Source organism: Phyllostomus discolor, chromosome 4 (genome assembly GCF_004126475.2).
Source record: "Phyllostomus discolor isolate MPI-MPIP mPhyDis1 chromosome 4, mPhyDis1.pri.v3, whole genome shotgun sequence".
NCBI lineage: Eukaryota > Metazoa > Chordata > Mammalia > Chiroptera > Phyllostomidae > Phyllostomus > Phyllostomus discolor.
Genome location: NC_040906.2, coordinates 1,997,068 through 2,017,908, shown reverse-complemented (window position 1 = coordinate 2,017,908; position 20,841 = coordinate 1,997,068). Strand labels below are relative to the sequence as shown.

Below are 20,841 nucleotides of genomic sequence, written 5' to 3'. Positions count from 1 at the left end.
GGGTGCCCGCCGGCTTCCCCAGTCCTCTGTGACGTGCGGAGCCAGCGCGTCCGGGGACAGCGAGACCCCCTCGCCCCAGGGACTGGGGGAAGGGAGCAGAGACGTGTGGACCCACCCACGTCCAACCCTCCGATCCTCCGCCCCACACCCTGGCGGCCCCTCCTCCCCCTTCTCCGTCTCCAGCCAAGGCGCTGACCGACTCCAGGACTCGAGCCTGGGGGCGGGGGGAGGGCGACGCCCCCGTACCTTCGGCCCGATGCTGCCGATGGGTCCGCGGTCTCCCCTCTGTCCGGAGCACTTGCAGGGCACCCCGCAGCACGCCTTCTCCGCCACGTTGTCCTGCCAAATCGTAACAGGACGTTCGCGTCTCCCCAGGCCTGCCCCGGCAGCACAGGCGGGCCCTGAAGGGCGAGGCCCGCGCTGTGGGGGTCCCGCGGCGACCGAGGAGGTTACTCCGAGTGGCATTCGCCCAGAGACCGGCTTCGTGGCTCTACTGTCGGGGGCTGGGGGTGGGGGGGGGCAGCCACTCGGGAGACCGAGAGCAAAGTAAAATACACCTTGTTCACAATGTCCCCTCGGGCTGGGCCTTATTTCTAGAACTTTCCAACACAGATTCTCAAGTCTCAAACCTGAAGCGTACTTCATGTACTCTTAAGCTCCAAAGAGCAACACCTAATGCACAGATGGCTGGCGGTCGGCACAGAAGGCGGCTTCAAAATGAAGGCCTGGGGTTCAGGGCCCGGGCCCAGAGGAGGCCCGGTGTGGGGCAGACCCCAGGGTCCCCGCCTCCCGGCCAGGGCGCCACCAGCCGGGTCACCAACACCTCCGTGGCCCTCACTCACCCTTCCCGCCCGGGCCCGGGGAAGCTGCACCCCAACTGCCCTCCGCCTGCTCAGCTCGCGGCCGTGGGGTCTGCCCTCTGGCAGTGAGCGAGCCTCCCAGAGCCTCCCTCCCTCCCGCACCCCGGGGTCACCGCCTAACGGCACGTCCCTGCAGCCAGTTTTCCAAACCCCGGTTCCAGGGCTGGGAGGCGGCAGAGGGGAGGCGGGGCAGAATCGGTCCATCCCGTGGTCCACTGCGGCCACACCCGGAGGGCCTCAGAGTGGACCGCTCAGCCTGCACCCCCCATGAGCCCCACCCCCACTCCCAGCCTTCCTGCCGAGAGAGGGAGGGAGCCCCAGGGGCACCTTTGCTCGCTCGAAGGAAACAGGAAGAGGAGGCCTCAGCAGCCCCTCTCCACCCAGAAACGGTCCCTCCTCTCCCTGCACATGCTCATTCGCCTCGTGCCGGCTCCCTGGGGCCACAGGCACGGTTTCTGTTTGGGAGGGTCGGTCTCGGTGGTTTGTCTGCTCAGCAACCTTATGAGTGAAAAGACCTCCATCGCAGGGAGCACAGGGGACGCTGAGGCCACAGCATCAGCACGCCCGGGGACGCGTGTCCCAGCTCGCTGACTCCTGTCTCACTCTGGAGCTCTGTGTCCCAGACTCACTCATGTGAGGGCAACAAGGCAGGTCCCATGGGTATTCGATGGGTTAAGTCACCCACGCAGCGGGGGATCACTGATTTCATTATATTTTTTAAAGGTTTTATGTATTTATTTTTAGATAGAAGGGAAGGGAAGGAGAAAGAGAGAGAAAGAATCATCCCTGTGTGGTTGCCTCTCTCACGCCCCCTACTGGGGACCTGTCCTGCAACCCAGGCATGTGCCCTGACTGGGAATCGAACCTGTGACCCTTTGGTCCGCAGGCCCGTGCTCAGTCCACTAAGCCACACCAGCCAGATTTAGAAGCCGAACACTGTGGGTGGCATGCGGGGGCACGTGCTACGCACCAGCTGCTCCGCGAGCTCGTAGTCCAGGTCCAGCAGGTTGAGCCTCAGCGGCCTGTTGTACAGGAACCCTCGCCCGAACTCCAGCTGCATCAGCCGCTCCAGGTCGGCCGCGCGCTCCAGGCCCACGAGGATCAGCGCCTGCACACCTGAGAGGACGGCACACGTCTGAGGCTCGCCGGGGCACGGACAGCCACGCACCCCCACCTTTAAAGACAACGTCGGTGCGCCGTGCGGCCCTTCCCGGAGACACAGGTACGCAGGCCGGTCAGCCCCTGGATGGAGCTGAAATGCTGCAACGCCGAGCCCCGCCCATGGAGCAGCGGTCTCAGACGTGTCACTGACTGAACCGCTTAACACGGATGCAGGCGGTGACGCCGCGAAGTGGCTTCATGCACAAATTCCCTGGCTGGCCCTGCCTGACACGGGTGTGCCGGGGAAAGAAGTGGAGCCCCACACCCTCAGACTCGGGCGAGAGCCGTCCCATCCCCACCGCTCGGGGAAACAAGCAACGGAGAGAATGTTCTCGTGGTGACCGAACGCTTCCCTGCACTCCCGCCCACCCTCCGGTGCCGGCACCACGTCCTGGCGGTCAGAGCCGCCAGAGTCCAGCGCCCGGGGCGGGCAGCCGTCACATGCGACAGCAGGCACCACGGCCGTCTGTTCCAGCTGGCCACCTTGAACTTGGAAAGTGTGCTTTTATTTACGTTACATTGAAGTTTATGTGTCTTTGATGTTGTGGTCTTCTTGAGCTGGGCTAACGGAAAAGACAGCAATGTTTTCTGCTGTGAAATTGATTCCTAGTGTACGTGGTGTCACCAAGGGAGTCGAGCCTTCCCGGCCTCCTGCAAAAGCGTCCTGCTTCCCGGTGTGGCACCACGTGGGTGGTCTGAGACGGCGCGGCCTGCGCCAGCACTGGGTCTGAGGTGCAGGGGGCCCCCTGACGCCCCACCCCCTTGCCCCAGGTGGACAGCGGGGAGCCGAGATGCCCAGGAAGAGGGCGGCCCGGGAACCCGCCAGCGACCCCTTCCTCTCCAGCAGAGCCACAAGTCTGCCTCCCCCACGGCTCCGTCCTGCGTTTAGAGAACCCCAGAACCCACCTTCTTGTCGGAGCTCCTCCGAGGCCTTCTGTAAAGCGGCCAGGTCTCCGTCCGCCCCGTCAGTAAAATGAATGACCACCTAAAAACAGGAGACAAGTCAAACTCCAGACGCAACCAAAAAGAAACAGCACAGGCGCTTGCGAGGGAGCGCCGGCCGCCACGTGAACCCCTCTGTCCACAGCCGAGGAGACTGGGGCGGAGGTCGAGCACCACGGCCCCATGGCCCCAGCGCTTGGCTGCCGTGCCGTTACTCTGGCTGGAAAGGGAGCGGTGTGCGGTGGTGTTTGGTTTATCCAAAACCACAGGCAGCAACAAAGGTGAAAACAGTTACCTCACTCCCGTGTGTGTGTGTGTGTGTGTGTGTGTAGTTGTCTCTGGAAACTGTGTGTGTGTACACACAACCAACCATAGGCGTGTGCCTGGAGAGGGAGACAGCTTGCACGGGGAACAGAACCATTTAATAGGTGGGACCGCAGACGTGCATTCGTCACAAAGGCAGCGCATTCAGGCTCCGTGAGCGGTTTCCAGGGTGTTTTCTGGGAGAGCTGAAGGGAGGCCAGGGAGACGCTGCCCTCCGGAACACGGCGACGGCCGAGGGAAGGGCTCTCGCCAGAGGCACTGCCTGGGCCACGGAACGTGGGCAGTGTTCACGGAACACCAGGCGGGCTTCCCGGCGACCGGGGCGGCCCCGCTCACCTTCACGCTGTCGGGCGAGGCCTGCCGGAACTTGCCCTGGTAGGCCTTCAGCGTGTCCGCCGTGAGGACGTAGGGGTGCTGGCTGCGCATGCTGTGGAACTTCTCGAGCAGCTCCGGCTGGTACTCGGCGAAGTCGAAGGCCTCCACGGGGCCCGCGGGCGTGGTGCCCACCACGGACACCCGCACGACGGGCATCTGGCCGCCGCTGCAGCTGAGTCTCTGCATCTGGCTGATGCGGTTCAGGACGGCCTCCACCTTCGACTCGAGGCCCCTCTGGGCCACAAACACGTTCTGGTCTCCCGAGCCATCGAACCCCAGGATCACATCCAGGTGACAGGCTGCGGGGGGCAGGAAGCAGGCGGTGAGCTCTAAGAGGGGCTGAGGAGATGAGCCGGACACCCCGGCACAGCCCAGGGCCAGGGGCCAGGCCGCCCGAGGCAGAGGGCAAGGTGAGCGCTCGTGCGGCTGAACTCTGAGAAGCAGCCCGTCCGCCCGTCTCCCCGGGGCACCAGTGCAGACCCTGTGAGTTTCTCGTCTATGCTGGCGTGGCCCTCAGGTGTATTTAGGTGCCTCCCAAGTTCGTGCTTGAACCTAAATGCACCCGAGAGCTCAAACACTCTGATCGCCTATCACTGATCTAATAAATCTACGGGCAGAAACGGGGGTCGCGAGTCGGAATTCTTGGGGGATTAAAGAATACAGAGGGAAAGCAAGACCTATAAAAGCAAGAGAGACAGGCCTCCCCCTTATCTTGGAGGGACACCCCACAGCGGGCGAGGCGACCACCAGGAGTCCACCCAGGCAGACAGGGGTCCATAAATGCCCGGAGGAAGGGCATTATGTTTAAGGAACCCCTGGCCGGCACTGGGGGTCTAGACAAATCTAGGCAGCTGAGCCGGCCAAGCACAGCGACGCACCAGGGCGGAGGGGGCTACCTCTGGCCACGTCCGTCTGCCCCGGACACAGGTTCTTCTGCATGGCGGCGTCCAGGGTCTCCAGCACCTGCTCCTTCAGCTCCGACAGCTCCTGGATGCTGCCCACGCGGAAGGCCATGGCGCTGTTGGAGGCGATCTTCCCGAGCTCCGCGGCGTCGGCGCTCCCCAGGCCCACCGCGAACACCTTGACGCCCTTCTGGGTGAGCGCCAAGCTGGCCTCCTGTGCGTCCTCCACGGACCTGCCGCCGGCGATCACGAAGGCCACCTGGTAGACCTGCTGGTCCAGGCGGCTGCCGGCCTCGGGCACGAAGTGGTTCAGCCGCAGGTGCTCCAAGGCCACCTTGGTGTTGGCCTGCCGCCCCCCTTTGTAGACCACCTTGTTGATGGCGTCGATGATCTGCTGCTTGGTGGAGAAGTCCTTCAAGAAGAACTCGTCGGTGGGGTCGGAGTTGTACTGGACCAGCCCCACCTGGATGGAGTCGTCCGGCCCGGACACCGTGTCCACGATGTCGGCCACGAAGTGCAGCACCTCCTGGAAGTTGCTCCGCTGGAAGTTGATGGAGCCGTCCAGCAAGAACACGATGTCCGCCTTCTTTTGTTCTGAGGGCGACCGAGCGAAAAGGGGGACAGGGTTGGTTTCCGTGGCCGCGGCCGGCACACAGAGCACACGTGAAGATCGCTGAGGCGAGGCAGCCCTGTGACCGACGCATGGTGAACGCCGGGGCTCTGCCCCACGCCTCTGTGGTTTCCCAGGGCACAGCCCTCAAACCGCTACGCTGGGCACAGAGAGATGGCACATGGCTGGAACGCAAAGGGCGGGAAACACGAGAACTCAGAGAAACCGAGTCCCGGCCGTCCCGGCTGGAATGGAGCTCTGCTGTGCCGCCCCTGACTCCAGGTGTCCTGGGAAGTGCCACCCAACACTTCCCTCTGGTCCAGAGGAAGGCTGTCACCTGGCAAGGCTGTCACCTGGCAAGGACTGGGGACACATGCCAGAGGCACAGCAAGGGCAGGCTGGCAGGGACCGCTCACAGAACGGGAAGCGGACCCCACACACCCTTGGAGGGCCGCCTGCCCACACGCTGAGAGCGTGGTGGCATACTGCCGAAAATCAGGGGCATTTGGGGTCACATCCTAACTCTGCCAGGTGGTCCAGACCAGAACAGAGCGGGTCATGGGCTGGCCGGCTGCCCTGAGGCCGTCCTGTTCCGAGACCCAACACCGGTGGTCACCCCTCAGTGCACCTGCGAGCGCCTCTCGGCTACCTTAACCTCGGAGAAGCTCTTGGACATCTCGGGGGGGAGGGCAGTGGGCAGGGGATCAGTAACCCTTGGCTTTCTGGGACATGCTTTCTTCTACAATCTCAACTAAATTGTTATTCCAGTATTTAGTTGCTAATATTATCTGGAACAACCACCCTATGAGATGAAAATCACCCAAATGAATGCTAATGACATTTTTCAATCGAAAAAACAAATCGGCACCCCACCCCACAGTCGCGGGTCCCACCGCTCTTACCTGTCCTCGGCGGGGGTGTCATCGGCACCCCTGGAGGGGCCGGCGTGACCCCAGAGGGCCCGACGGCGCTCAGGACCCTGTCTTCCAGGTTGGGGAGGTCTCTGAACTCTTGCACGGTGAAGACCAGCCTGGGGTTGTCGGTGATGGTCTGCAGCTCCGCCCTGTCCACGTGGCGGCTCCCCACGCCTAAACTCACGATCCCCGAGGAGCGGATCACCTGGGCAAACCTGGACACGTCGTCCTGGGACTGGCCGCCCAGAAACAGGACCAGGTGCTGGGGCACCCCGTCCTCTATCCGGCTCCCGGCGGACTTGACGAAGAGGTTCCTAGCCACGAACTCCAGAGCTTTGCCCGTGTGGAGCGGGGACCCGCCCCGGAAGCCCAGGCGGCGCACGGCGCTGATCACGGCGGCCGGGGACTTGTGGGTCTTCAGGTAGAACTCGGGGAAGACCTCGTTGCTGAACTGCACCAGCCCGACCCTCACCTTGTTGGGGCCCACGTTGAGTCTCCGGACGATCTTGATGATGAAGTCCCGGATGTGCGCGATGCCCTCGGGCCGCACGCCCTCCGAGCTGTCCACCAGGAAGACGACGTCGGCCGCGTCGCTCTCCAGAGCTGCGGACCGGAGGGAGGACAGGGAACTCAGCACGGAGGGGGGGCAGGCGGCCCTGTGCCCCTGTGTCTGCCCTTGGCGTTTCAGTCTGGGCTTGGTGGCCTATTGCACCCCAGCATTCAGATTAAAACTATAGCCCTGGCTGGCGTAGCTCAGTGGATTGAGCACGGGCTGCGAACCGGGCATCGCAGGTTCAATTCCCAGTCAGGGCACATGCCTGGGTTGCAGGCCATGACCCCCAGCAACTACACACTGATGTTTCTCTCCCCACCCCCTCTCTCTCTCCCTCCCTCCCTTCCCTCTCTAAAAAATAAATAAAATCTTAAAAAAAAAGATTAAAACTATAACCCGAGTCCCGTGTGTTTATAGCTTGGGTCATCTTTTTTAAAATAATCATTAAAATTGGGCCTTATGCACCCAAATGGTAGCCAGGTCTTGAAATATTTTAAGTTCTCCAACATTTTCTGAGCTGACTCAATTTTAATTCCGGCTTTGTGGTCCGGGTTACAACTGATTTGAAAAATCAAAGCGATACTTAGAAACAGATCCTGGGAACCATAACCTACAGAATCGTGCACGGTCCCCACCAGAAGGCGTGGAGGTCCCCAGACCGCCATCCCTGTGGCACAAGAAGAGGGGTCCCGCTGAGGTCAAAGGTCCTCTCCTTAGCTGCTGGCCGCCCAGACGACACCCGCCGTCTCCCAAAGGGTGGCTGTGGCCCCCGCCCCCACTGCTGCCGTCGGTGCGTGTCTCTGGCTCCCGTGTCTCCAGCATTTATACCAAGTTTTTACTTGCAATATTCCCTCTCCTAGATCTTTCCATGAGCCCACTTTTTAACTAAAAAAAAAAATGAATCCGAAAGTCCTGCTTTCCTCTTAGTTAGAATTCTGGGTATTTTTTTAGATGCCGTGCATTACATGGCTCGTCAAATTCAGCCTTTCGCCTCTCGCGTCACCGGGCTGCCGGCGGTGGGAACAGCGGAGCACACGCTGAGCGTGTCGCGCCCCTGAGCCGGTCACGCTGAGAGAGAGAGGTGCCGCCCCCCACACACAGCAGACCCCGGGCTCTCCCTCGGGACACAAAGACTGCAGGGGGACCCCAAGGTCGGGAGAAGCCACGTGGTAACCACGAGGCATCAAGACAAAAAGGAGGTCACGCGGCCATCGCCACGCGTGGACGCGGACGAAAAGAAGACAAAAGTAACCAAACGGCCCTCTCTCCCGGCTGAAGGGGGCGACAGGGGCTTCGACACGCCCGGCAGCTGCACCCCTGAGCTTCAGCAGGGCACCCACTCGCATTGGGGTTACTTCCCTCTCTTGACGGGCATCTTACTGGGGCCAAGGCCCGTTTCCCGGAGCCTTCCACAGACTCCCCTGCCATGAGCTCAGGTCCCAGCAGAAGCCCCCCCTAGCCCAGCGGAGTCCCACGGCCCACCTCCCGCCTGCGTTCCCACAGCACTCATCACGAGCGCCGTGGATCTCTGAGCCCACTCCTTGTTGCTCATCGACACCACGCCCCCCCCCGCCCCAGACAGACAGCCACAGCGAGCACCCCGCTCACCTGGCGGGGGACTGGGGATGCTGGCCAGCCGCTGCCGGATCTGCTGCGAGGTCAGGGTCGCGATGGGCGTCAGCAGCTTCTGCTCCAGGCGCGGCAGCTCCCGGAAGGTGCTCACCGAGAACACGTACTCGGGGCTCAGGGAGACCTTCACCAGCTCCTGCGGGTCCATGTTCCGGGCCACGGCGATGGGCGCCACGCCGGAGCGCTTGAGCTCCGCTGCCGGCTCGTCCATCTCGTCCCCGGATTGCCCGGCCGAGACGAGGACCAGGAATTGAGGGACGCCTTCTTCGATCCGGCTCCCCAGGGGCCTCTTGAAGATGTTCTTGGACACGAAGTCCAGGGCGCTGCCGATGTCCACCCGCCTCCCGCCCCGGGGCCGCAGCTGCCGGACCGCGTTCCGCACCTCCTCCCTGCTAGAGTAGGCGTTGAGCAGGAACTCCACCTTGGGCTGCTCCTCGCCGAACTGGATGACCGCCACCCTGGTGGTGTCGAAGCCCACGTCCAGGGAGTCCACCAGCCTCTCCATGAGCGTGCGGATGTACTGGAACTCGGGGCCGGCGCGCAGGGACCCGTCGACCAGGAAGACCACGTCCTTCTTGCTGCCAGCATCTGGGACTAACCCAACGACACCGGGGGTTTCGCTTTCACCGGCACCTGACTCTTAGCACGAGCCAACCACCTCCCGGCCTGTCGCGGAACCACCGCACAACGGGCGAAGTGTCCTGATTCTAACGGCTTCGGCTGAAACACCTGCATCCCGGCCACGTGATGAAAAGTCGGGAAGAGGACAGGAGCCGGCAAGGCTGAGGAGGGGTCACTGCGAGGGGGGCAGAGACTGGCCACCCAGAGCCACGTGTAGGTGGCGTGGGGATGGTGCTCGGGAAGGAGGGGACCTCCGCTGCGACAGGTGCTGGCGGTGGGTCAAGCCAGAAGGCACCTGACAACCGACTATCGGGTTTGGTCAGAGGGGGGGCCCTGGGGAGGAGCCACTGTGTGCAGCGGCGTGGGGGGAGGGCAGACTGGGGGTCCCGAGAGGAGATGTGGAGGGGGTGGGATCTGAATGGGGGCTGAGGCACCACGGGAGGGGGCACGGGGCATTCACTGGGAGGGAGTATCTAAGCCAGACAGAAAGCAATGCGTTTGCAGTGAGGAGAACGTCACCCTCCCCATGCGTGGGAAGAACGGGAGATCCGGAGCGAGGACACCCCTGTGTGGGTGGGAGGAGAGCCCGGAGCAGACGGGGGGCGGGGGTCACCGGGGGAGGGGGCGGAGCTGAGGCAAGGACTCGGGTGCTGGGAGAAACCACGTGGTGCTTCCGGAAGCTCAACTCCAATCCCTGACGCTGGCCAGGGAGGTGGGATTCCAGAGGAGCCGGCACCGGGGAGGGGGAGCAGGCTGAGAGGGCGGGGCCTAGCGGAAGCTGGGCGGGGTGTGACCGGGGGCGGGGTGTGACCGGGGGCGGGGCCGGAGTCGTGTTGCCGTAGGAGTACGGGCTCGCGCTCCAGGTAAAGCAGCGGCCCATTCGCTGCGAGGGCAGTCCCCAAGGGCACACTCGGGAGGCTGGCCACACAGCCTCAGGGCGTGCGTGCGTGGGAGGGCCCCTGCGGGAAGGGAGTGTGCAAACGCTGCCGCCCACTGTACTGGAGGTTCGCAAAGCGCCCCGATTAGCCGGCACCTCTTTCCCTCTGTGCGTCTCACGGGCTCCCACGTCTGTTTGAAGACAAGCCCTCCGGAACGTGCCCTGGAGGCCTGGGGGCCGGCCTGCCCTCTGCCCTGCACACCCGCCAGGGGAAGCCGACCCCTCACCTCCCTCCTTCTCCCCAAGGCTCTGTGTCCGGCATCTGACTTTTCTCCCTGGCCGTTTCTCCTCCCTTCCCGCCCCCCACCCCCCGCTCCACGCTCCACGCTGCGCGGATGCAGACGGCGTTCTGGAGCAGGTGAGCCACCAGGAGAAGACGCTGCTGCCGGTCCCCGTTGTGACCACCCCCACCCAGGCCCCTTCCTTCCCGGCGGCCGGCCGGGCTCCCGCCGCCTGCCAGCGTCTCGTCACCAGGCCTGGGGGAGCGCACGGGAAGCAGGGCCTGGGATACACTTTGGCAACGGAGCCGGCCGGGCGGCTGTCCGACCAGTTAAGACACTTCTCGGTACTAAGGAAATTCAAAAGCCGTCGTCACACTCCGGCTCCGGGAAAACCAGTATTTCAGAGGCTGTGCTCCAGCTTGACACCGCGCCTGGGGTCCGACTCGGGCCCTGGCCACGGAAGGCTGCCAGCTGGGCCTGCTGGGGACCGCCCACCCCTCGGGCGAGGCGCACGCCCCTCCGTCCTCTGTCCGCCTTTAATTTGGCCGAAAACGTGAACCTTAGCACCTCCCCGAGCCTCTGCCACTGCCGGCCCCTGAGACCAAACACACGTGACTCCTCTCCTTCCTGGAGTGGCAGTCCCCACCCTGCGCGGCAGGGGACACACGCTGAGAACACTTTGCAGCCCGCAGTCCCCGCAAGCCGCCCCGGCTGCTTGAAGGAAGGGTGACCTGGCCTTACCTGGCGGTGGTTCAATAATAGTTGGCGACAACTGGATCAGCTCTTCTTTGCTGAGCCGGACCCTCCCGTACAGCTGCTGCTGTACACTCCCCAGGTCCGAGAAGGTGGGGACGGTCACGGCAAAGTTGGGGGTGTAGGAGATGGTCCGCATCTCCCTGACGTCGGCGTTGCCGATGCCGATGCCGATGGGCACCGCCCCGGCCCTCTTCAGGTCCGCGGAGGGGCCGCTCACATCGTCCCCCGACCTGCCGGCCGTGAGGACGACCAAGAGCTGGGGCACGCCTTCCTCGATCCTGCTCCCGGCCGAGCTGATCAGGATGTTCCTGAGGACGAAGTCCAGGGCGGCGCCGGTGTTGGGGGCCGGCCCCCCCAGCAGGGCCAGGCCACGGACGGCGCCCACCACGCTCTGCCGGTCCATGTAGGAGTTGAGGTAGAACTCGGGCCTGGTGCGGTCGCTGTACTGCACCACGGCCACGCGCATGCGGTCAGGGCCCACGTCGAGGCTCTCCACCACCCGCTGCACCAAATCCTTCAGCAGGGGGAAGCCTCTCCGGACCCCGTCCGAGCCATCGAGCAGGAACACCACGTCCTTCGCCTCTGGAAGTGCAGGAAGACAGCTGTGTGACTCGGACGGGACACCAGAGGGGCGGTCTGGGGCCACTTGTGATGGGCCGAAGAACAGCCCCACAGAAACGTCCGCTTTTGAATCCCCAGAGCAGAGCGTGACTTGGGGGGTGTCCTTATAAGAGGGAGCCAGTGGGGGGAGGGGATCGGGCCAGAGGGACAAGCGAGGGGGCGGGGGCAGAAGTCCCGGGAGCCAGGAGATACTGTGTTGCTGCTGCTCGGGAGGTGGAGGAAGGGCCCGCTAGCCAAAGGCTGCAGGCTCCTCCGGAAACTGAGAAGGTGGGATAAGGGACGACCCCTCGGAGCCTCCAGGAGGAATGGAGTCTCACTGGACACCCTGACGTTAGCCCAGCGACTCTCAGTTTGCATTTCTGACCCCTACAACTGTGAGATAACGAATTCCCTTTGGTTTAAAGCCACCCCAGGTGTGGCAATTTGCTGCAGCAGCCCTGGCAGAGGGGGGTGGGGGATGCACCGGCTGCCCCAGGCCCGGGCAGCGCTGCTAATGCTCAGAGGCACAAAGGCAGGCTCGGGAAGAAACCCACGCCAGGGGCTGGGGAGAGAGGGCGGGCACAGCCTGTGGGGCCGTTGCCCCGTTGCAGGCAAGTGGCTGTAGATAATTCGCTGCAAGCCGCCCCGGATCCGTTGGGGAGAAAATGCGACCCAGACGTCTGGGTCACAGTCCCCCACCCACAGCCACCAGGGGAACGCCCTGTCCCCGGGGTCCCATCGACAGGATCCCCCGTGAAATGAATGACCCTTTTCACTGCCCTGGGGTCAGCAGCTGGAAGGCGGTTAAACACAAAGGCATGGGACTGTCGGTGAGAAATGCTTCCTGCAGTGTCTGTGGCGGGAAATGCGCCCGCCTCCCGTCACGCCGTGGGCTGCTGCTGAGCGGAGCGAAGGAATTCTAACTCGGCAGCACACCCTCAGCAACAGGACTCGGGGGAGCGGGAAGATGAAGAGCCCTTTAGCTACAGTGTAACCATACCATGTGGCTTCTATTATGCGTATAGTAAAGTCGTCTCTCTTCAAAGGGTTTCCAACCACAAATATGTCTAGATCTTTAGCGTGCGTCTTACTGTGAAAGACTCTCACGTCCCTAAAAATAACCGCTCCTGTTTCGCCTCCAAGAGCAGCGAGAGAGTCCAAGCGGGGAAAGAAAAGCCTGTTTCGTGGTTCCTGCGGAGACCGCCTGTTCCTTCCCCAGACACCCGCGGGGCTTCCCTCCGACGGCCCGCAGCCGGCCACCCACCCACCCACCCACCATCACTCCCGCACTGCAGAGCTGAGCTGCGGAAGCAGCCGGAGTCTCTGGGCCATACCTGGTGCTGGCACTGGTGCCGTCGGCCCAATGGGCACTGGTGCTGGCGGCCCGACCGGCACTGTCTGTAAGAGATTCACCACGTGGGGCTGGAGGTTGCCGATCTTGGGGAGCGACTCGGCAGCCAGGATGAAGGCAGGCGACAGCACGATCAGCCCCAGCTGGGCGGGGTCTGCGTTCTTGGCCTGCAGCGCGAAGATCACCACCCCCCTGCCTTTCAGGACCCGCGCCGCCTCTTCCACGTGATCGGACGACTTCCCCGCCACCAGCAGCACCAGGAGCTGAGGCACGCCCTCCTCGATCCGGCTCCCGGCCGACTCCACGAAGATGTATCTGTCCGCGTAGTCCAGGGCGTAGCCCACGTTGAGGGGCCTGCCGGTCTTGAGCTTCATCCGCTTCACCAGGTTCAGGATCTCGGGCTTATTCTGGTGCTGGTCGAAGCGAGAGTCCACCCGCACGTCGTCGCTGTACTGAGCCACGGCCACGCGGGTCCCCTCCGGCCTCACGTCCAGCTCCTCGATGATCTTGTAGAGGAAGTCACGGACGGGTTGCAGCTGGCCCACGACGTTGGCGGAGCCGTCAAAGAGGAAGAGGATGTCTCTCTTGCTTTCTGCGAAACAAGGCGGTGAGGGCACAGTGAGTGAGGTTCCAGAGCGGGGATGGGCTTCAGCCCGGCCGCACGCGAGTCTGGCCGTGGGCATCGCATAAGGCATCTGGAGACTGCCGTGCCGGCGAGGGGAGACAAAGCCCGCCCCGCCCCCCACAGCCGTCATTAAAAATGCCCAAGTTACTCCGGCCCTCCCTTCGCAGGAAGCGAGTACAGGCAAAGGACCAGAAGAACGAGACGGGTCTACCCCAGCTGGCCCCGCACCCCCTCCCCCGAGCAACCAACGGGGGGCCCGGAGGGTCGCGTTCTGGCCCCAGGGGGCCACCGCTCTACCACGGACGGTGTTTCCAGACTGTACACTGAGCGCTCGAACTCGGGGCCCTCCTTGTCCTTTTTCTTAACGGCTGAGCTGCCTCTCGTGACAAAGGCGGGCATCGTCACTGCCTGAGGGCAAGTGACCCGCACCTGTCTGTTCCCACGGGGTCACCGTTTCACCCAGTTGGAGGGTATAGGTCAGCGCCCAGAACAGTGCCCGTCACTGCTGTGTGGGTCACTGCGCCCCAATCTGCTGTATGTAGACATCAAAACAAGAGTGGCGACCCCTGACGGAGCCCCACCGGGCCATGCGAATGCTCCCTGGGATTCTCTGGTGCGCTTCAGTGGGCTCAACCTGCCCCGCCCCCCCCCCCCCCCCCGTCGTCTGCGTGACGTCAGCAGCTGGACCACCCGGCACCCCTCTGCCGCCCCCGTGTTCCTCTGCGGGAGGAACCCCAGGGCGGGGGGGCTGCCTCTGGAAACCCTGTCGCCGTCACAGAAAGCCGCAGCCTCTGGCCCACATACAGCAGGTTGTGCGCATAAAAAATGTCACCTAAGGGAAAGAACTGAGACTTCCCACTGACCCCAAGGCGTCCTCTCGGGGGAGGGGGACCGGTCTCTGTCTGCCGGCACCTCTCACTTCCACCTCTCTGTGCACCCCAGAATGCAGATGGCCGGCATCGGTGGGGCAGGCAGCTTCTGGATGAAGGGTGGGGCGAGGTGCGAGGAGCACCAGCCGAATGCCCACCCTTGCTGCCTCTCGTGAACACCCCTCAGACAGAGGGCGCACAGCCACCTCTCGAGCCCCCATTCAAAATGCTTCGACCAAAGGGTGTCCATCGAATTTCTACAGGTCCCCAGGCTCTGGAGTCCGAGCTGGGCCGCCTGCCGGCCGGGGAGGGGCGGGGGGAGGGAGCCCCGCGCAGTGGGAGAGCTTTACCTGGCTGGGCCAGCGGGACTTCCTCCACACCCCCACTGACATACGTGGTTAGGGGCTGAATCAGCTGCTGGGGCAGGGCCGGCAGGGAGCTGAAATCGTCCACGAGATACACCAGGCTCGGGTTAAAAGCGATCTGCTCGAGCTCGGCCTTATCCACCTGCTCGGCTCCCACACAAAAGGTCAGGATGCCCTCGCGGGCCAGCGCATTGGCGGCGTGCAGGTAGGAGTCCTCGGACCGGCCGGCCGCGAGCAGGAGCAGGAGCTGCGGGACGTGCGCGCGGATCCTGCTGCCGCCGGCCTCGGTGAAGTGGTGCGCGCGCACGTAGCGCAGGGCGGAGCCCGTGTTCCGGCCCGACCCCCCCTGCAGCTGCAGCTGCCGCAGGTGCGCGAGCACGTCAGCCTTGGTCTGGTACGTGTTTAGGGAGAACTCCGTCACCGGAGCGTCACTAAATTGCACTACACCCACGCGAATCCTGTCGCCTCCAACATCAAGGCTGTTAACTACGTTCATGACAAAGTCTCGCACGTAGGGGAAGTTGCTGTTTCCGACGCCGAGCGATCCGTCCAAAAGGAAGAGGAGATCCCTTTGGTTTGCGTGAACTGCAGTGAAGCACAGAGGACAACGTGAGACAGAGGCGCACGCCCACGGGGGTTGCCCATGTGTGCCTGCCGCGGGCACGCATGCCAACCAACACGCAGGACGCTGGGACACACCGAGGAGGCGAAGCACGGCCGGCTCGGGGCACGTGGCGGAGGGCTGCCCGCGTCCCCCACCGGGGCCGGGGCCGGTGTGCGAGGCGCGTGGACATGCGCAGGAGAGGCCAAGCTGGCTCACGGGGAGACGCGACGCCGAAGGCACAGCGTTTCCGGCCGACAGAAAGGGGTGGAGCCTTGAAGCGGAGCCCCCTTCCCTGCGGGTGGATTCTGCAAGGGCGCCAGGGAGCTCGGCCTCGCCGGTGTCCCGGGGCACGGTCACAGCCAGGGTCCCCTAAGTTCACCCCAGAACATGACTTCCGTAGGACTAAAGATGCTTCGTAAGACCAGTCTGTTCTCATCTCGAGCTGTCCTAGGGGCACCCACGCGTCCCTTCCTGCTGTTCTCCTTTGTTAACAGGGCGCCCGATCCCTCCCGAGAGAGAGCATGGGATCATGGGAACCCTGGATCACAGGAACACGGGAGAGTGAAAAGGGTCCCTTGCGGGGTTTGGCTGAGGCTGTACCCGTGAAGGGTCAAAGGTGTGATTCTCCAACAGGAGTTTTCCCCCCGCACCCAAGTCCATGCCTTTTAAAAAATTCTTTCCCTTCTGTCCCCTGGTGTCTTAGAAAATTTAAACCTAGCAACTAACTTTATCCTATGTTCTGTCAAACTGTCCTTTGGCTGTGAGGGTGTGGACTGGGATTTTCAGGAGCATGAGGGAGGCGGGGGGTGGGGGGAGAGAGACAGAGAGAGAGAGAGCGTGCCAGAGGAGAAAGCGCACATTCACGCAACGCGGGCCAAGCACGGGACCCTCTCGCGGGAGGAGGGCTCCTGAGGCAGAGAGCCGGCCCCCAGGAAATCCGTGAAATCCATCTTCAGGGAGGTCATCGGGCAAGGCCCACTTGTTCATCAGCTCTCGGGCTGCCTGGGTGTTGTTTAAGCAACTTCCCACTCACAGCCGCACTACCTGAGGGCGTGGATCAACCGCTGGGTTTTCTGCCTACGCCCATGGGTTCCCTGTGCTTCCCACAGGACATCCCGTAGAGGGAAGGACAGTGGGTCAGCATCTGCCCAGGTCCCTGAGGAGTGGGCTGTCTGCTCAGGAGAGGAAGGCCCAGGCTCCGTCTCGGGGTTCGGGGCGGGAGGGGAGAAGGAGGCTGGATGGGGGTCCCCAGCAGACACAGAGCGCTGGGACCTCACGAGGCACAGGAACTGAGAGGGGACCCCTCCGCTAGCAGCTTCAGAGACCGTCGGGCCCCGACCCTACAGCTGAAGCCACGGAGTTCTTCTCGTGGCGTCTCAGGACCTGAAGTTGCGTCCCATGCCTGCGAAGTCCCCCAGGTCCCGGCCCAGGGCCAGCAGCAGAAACAGGACACCAGTGCCATCTGTCACACCCGCCTCCTCCACTTACAGATTGTCTCCTAACTGGCACACCTAAAACGGCCCTCTGCCATGTCGTCCGAGGGCCCTGCCTGGGGCCCCCCCCACCCCCAACCCCCCCTCGAGTACCTTCGGTGGTGGTCCCGGAGACGGTCTTGAGCGGCGTCAGCAGGCTGGGCAGCATGCCCTGCAGGGGCGCGGTCTGGAACTCGGCCGGGGTGAACACCAAGGTCGTGTCGAAGGCCACGTCCTCCAGCTCAGCCTGGTCGGCCGCCCTGCTGCCCACGGCGAGGCACAGGATGCCGTCCCTCTTCAGCTCCTGGGCCGGCCCGCTGACGTCATCCACCGACTTGCCGCCCGTTATCAGCACCAGCAGCTTGGGGACGCCCTCGGCGGCCCGGTGGCCGGCCCCGCTGGTGAACAGGCTGTTCCGGACGACGTCCAGAGCGGAGCCCGTGCGCAGCGCCGAACCCCCGAGGGGCTTCATCCTCCGCACGGCCGCGACCACCTCCTTCTTGGTGGCGTGGGTGTTGAAGTAAAACTCGGGGCTCACGTTCTCCGCGTACTGGGCCACCGACACCTGGATGAGGTCCGGCCCGACCTCCAGCCTCTGGATGACTCTGAAGATGAAGTCTCGGATGGCGTTGAAGTTGGCCGTGGGCAGCGCCGAGGAGCCGTCCACCAGGAACACGATGTCCCGCTTGTTGACCTCGACCACTGCGGGCGGCAACGCGACAGGGTGAGCGGGGCGGTCTGACCACGGCGGGCGACCGTGGCTCCGTGCGGCCGACAGAGCGTCCCCTCCAGCTCTGGCTAACCTGAGGCTCGCGGGGGGCTCGTCGTCACCCGCACACGAGCACCGTCCTCCCCTACCGGGAGGGCAGCGCCAGCTCCCCCGCCGTCCCCACCCACTCGGCGCTTTATTTCCGAACGGATGCGGTTTCCCAGCCCCCGGCTGGCCAGCGTGCTGTCGCTGAAAAAGTCAGCAAGCGCCGAACGGGGCCACGGGTCCGGTCACCGAAGAAGCGATCGGAGGGCCCTTCGTGCCACCGCTGGGCCGCACGGACACCCGCGGCCAGGGGCAGACAGACGCTGAGCGTGTGAGCACCCTGCCCCTTCCATTCTGGCCGCCCCGCCTCGACTTCGAGGCAGAGAAAGAAAAACGCCGGTGACCGGGCACTGTAAAAAGCTTGTGAAAGGGAAATCGGTGTCGAAGCTGGTGAGTGGCACCGAAGTGTTTTGGGTAAGAGCCCTGGGTCCTGAAGGTTCTACGTGGCGTGGTGAGGGTGGGGAGCTGCAAAGACGAGCCACGAAGCAAGAGCCCTGTCCCCAGGCCGTGTCCCCACGCCGGCAGCCCGCCTGAGTCCCGGGAACGGAGACTGGAAGTCCGCCGCCCCCCGCCCACCGGCCAGAAACCGGCAGGGCCTCCGGGACCCACAGGGACCCGGGAGGTGCAGGCTGCGGCAGGCGGCCTCTGCTCACTAGGCCGCTGTCTGGCCGTGAGGGGCCCCCGTCATTCCGATTTGCCGGACGGGCCACATGCAGCCCTCCACCGCCCTCGGCGTTCACCGCGCTGCCGCCTGTCCCTCCGCGCTGCCCTGCGTCAGCGGGGACGCAGAAACGCACCCAGGACGGGCATGCGGGGGCCCCAGCGGAGGCGGCGAGTTGTGCTGTGAACAATCCATGGCAAGCCCTCGGCTCTGCAGAGACCTGCACACACGCGGGATTCTCGCTGCGCGTGCGGCTGAAACTCACCACGTGTCCCGAACCCTGCCTTCTCCCTCCCGCTCCTTTGCTCCGTGAAGGACGGGACGGGTGTGCGGCCACTCAAACCGCCCCATGCGTGCAGCTCACCCCCCAGGACACGGCTGCCCCGCAGCCCTGGCGGCCCAGGCCTGGGTGCCTGTGCTTCAACTGTTTCCAAGCAAATCCCCTCAACTGTCCAGACCCCCGCTGCCGCCCTCTCTCGGTGCTGTCTCCCTCCAGCCCACCCTTAGAGTGACTTGAAGCTACTCCCAGGCTGCTCCTCTCAGGGACCCCGGGACCCCGAAAGCCAACAAAGCCTGTCTTCCTGCCCCCAGCACTTGTGTCTAAAGCCCCAGGTGGCCTTGAAGTCTTCAGAAAGGGCTCTGAACTCTCACTCCCTGTCCCCCTCCCAGCCTCACCCTCCAGCTACCCCTGGCTCCCGCTCCTCCGGCCACACCCGAAGCCCTAGATGTGCTCTGCGCTCGCCCTGCTCCCAACGGGCCCCTGCAGGCTCCGCTTCCGTCCCTCCCGCCACCTTCAGGGCCTGGCCCTCTGCTCCCCGGCCCTCCCTCAGGCTGCGCCAGCAAGCTCGGCTCCCCACCCCCAGGACGGCCCTCCCAGACCCTGCTCTCCGCTCAGAGCCATCTCGCCCCACCCGCACGGTCGCACCCACTCCAGGGACCTCCACGTGGACATGGCCGAGGGGCCTCTTGGTCTCCGTCCTCCTCCGCTTCTCGGCAGCTCGGGGCCCCGGGGGTCTCCCCCACCCGGGGACACACGGTCCTTGCCGGGCTCCGAGCATCCCACACCCTCGCCTCCCCGTCCCTGCCCCGCCCCGTGCCACCTGTCCCGTCCTCCCCGCCGCACGAGCACAGCCCTGCAGCCTGGTCCCCGAGACCCGGCTCTCCCTGCCCCACCGCCAGACTGTCCCCTCCGCCCATGTGAGGTCGGTCCCCGGCACCCAGGCGCCTCTCGAACTCGAGGGCCCACAGACAGCTGTCCCTGCCTCTCAGGGCCCCGTGCCCAGTGAGTGCCAGCCCCGACGGGGGCCGGGCTCCTCTCCTCGCCCCACCGTGCGACTCCCCCACACATAGTGGTGCTCCGCCTCCTCCCTTCCTGCAACCTCCCAGGCCAGCTTCCCTGACCCCCGGTCTAAAGAGCTGGGCCCCCCTCTTCCCCTGACGGCCCCTGTGGTGTCCTCCTCAAACTCGCCGGACTCCAGCTTAGTCGTGGTTCACACCCCATCGTCTACCCCCGTCCACCGTACTCTGTCAGGCCAGCCGCCACCTCGGTGTTGCCCACCCGCCCCGACTCTCCCAGGCTCGGCCCACCGCCCGGCTCCCGCCACACAGCCAGGCACATCTGCTGGGCACTGACAAGCTAACCACAAAGACTGGGGGGGGACGTCTCCAGCAAGGGGCTGGCGCTTTCGTTCCCCAGGAAACCTGGGACACCGAAATGAGGGCCTCGAGCTGCAGGAGCAAGGATCAGAAACACCTCCTGGAGCGGAGCTACCTCCTCCCCTGGGGACACTCCCGGGTCACAGATTCCGGACCCTGGAGCACGAGAGGCCGTCATGCGGCCAGCCCAGCACCACGCAGAGGGTTGACGCAGGCCCTGGGCCCAAAGGCCAGCCCCCGCCACGGCAGCCACGGCAGCCACAGCCCTCGGTCGGTGTCCACAAACCCTGTGGAAACTGTGGGAGTTCCCAAAGGTGGGCAAGCCCAGGGAGGGACACCCCTTCGTGGGGTGCAGGCCCACCCAAGGCAGAGCTGGAATCGCCGAGAGAAGCTTCGGGGGGCAGTGCCCCATCAACCCTCATTTACCGGGCCGGCAGCGCGCCCGTTACCGCAGGTGGGCTCCCCGAGGGACGGAGGGGACCCCCAGGTCGTGCAGCACCGGTGTCCGCCGTCCTTGCCGTCACCGCCGCAGTGCCAGGCACTGCCGTTGCCTTGTCTAAATTTGAAGTCCACCTCCCACCTCCCGCAGTTGCTACACGGAGATTTAAGGGACTTGACTGGTTGGCTGTTTTTTAAAAGGACTCCAGTTGGGCTTCTTGCCAAAGACCCTCGTGTGACTCCACATCACATTGCTCCCCTGGAAAGAGCTGCCCCTGAACTTGGCCCGTGCAGGGAAGTGTTCTCCGAGACCCCACACCGAGCCAGTGCAGTCCTACCTTCAGAAGCACACCTCCGGACTCCCAGCACGCAGAGGACTTTGGGGAGACGCCCCCGCACATCTGCGAGCACACTGCCCGCGGGCTGGCCCGCAGGGGCCGGTGCCCTGGCCCTGGACTGACTCTCCCGGGATGGCCGTGGGCCCCCGACACCCAGGTTTAGCAGGACCGCGTCACCAGGAGATGACGCACTGGCGTCTGACATCCTGCGGGGTCGGGTTCACTGAGCCGGCCCTCAAAGCA

At 64.3% G+C, this 20,841-nt stretch overlaps 1 protein-coding gene across 1 annotated transcript in view; it reads right to left on the bottom strand.

Annotated features, from left to right (window-relative positions):
• The window catches only part of COL6A3 (collagen type VI alpha 3 chain), a 71,964-nt gene that overhangs the window by 31,823 nt on the left and 19,300 nt on the right, over window positions 1–20,841 (bottom strand). Inside the window, exons 5-15 of the mRNA XM_036022670.1 lie at window positions 16,806–17,393; window positions 14,601–15,200; window positions 12,775–13,348; window positions 10,791–11,392; window positions 8,250–8,864; window positions 6,077–6,691; window positions 4,559–5,158; window positions 3,624–3,961; window positions 2,928–3,006; window positions 1,831–1,976; window positions 247–339 (exon numbers count right to left, since the gene is read on the bottom strand). Of these exons, the coding sequence (XP_035878563.1) occupies window positions 247–339; window positions 1,831–1,976; window positions 2,928–3,006; window positions 3,624–3,961; window positions 4,559–5,158; window positions 6,077–6,691; window positions 8,250–8,864; window positions 10,791–11,392; window positions 12,775–13,348; window positions 14,601–15,200; window positions 16,806–17,393 (4,850 nt within the window). The remainder of the gene's footprint in view (window positions 1–246; window positions 340–1,830; window positions 1,977–2,927; window positions 3,007–3,623; window positions 3,962–4,558; window positions 5,159–6,076; window positions 6,692–8,249; window positions 8,865–10,790; window positions 11,393–12,774; window positions 13,349–14,600; window positions 15,201–16,805; window positions 17,394–20,841) is intronic.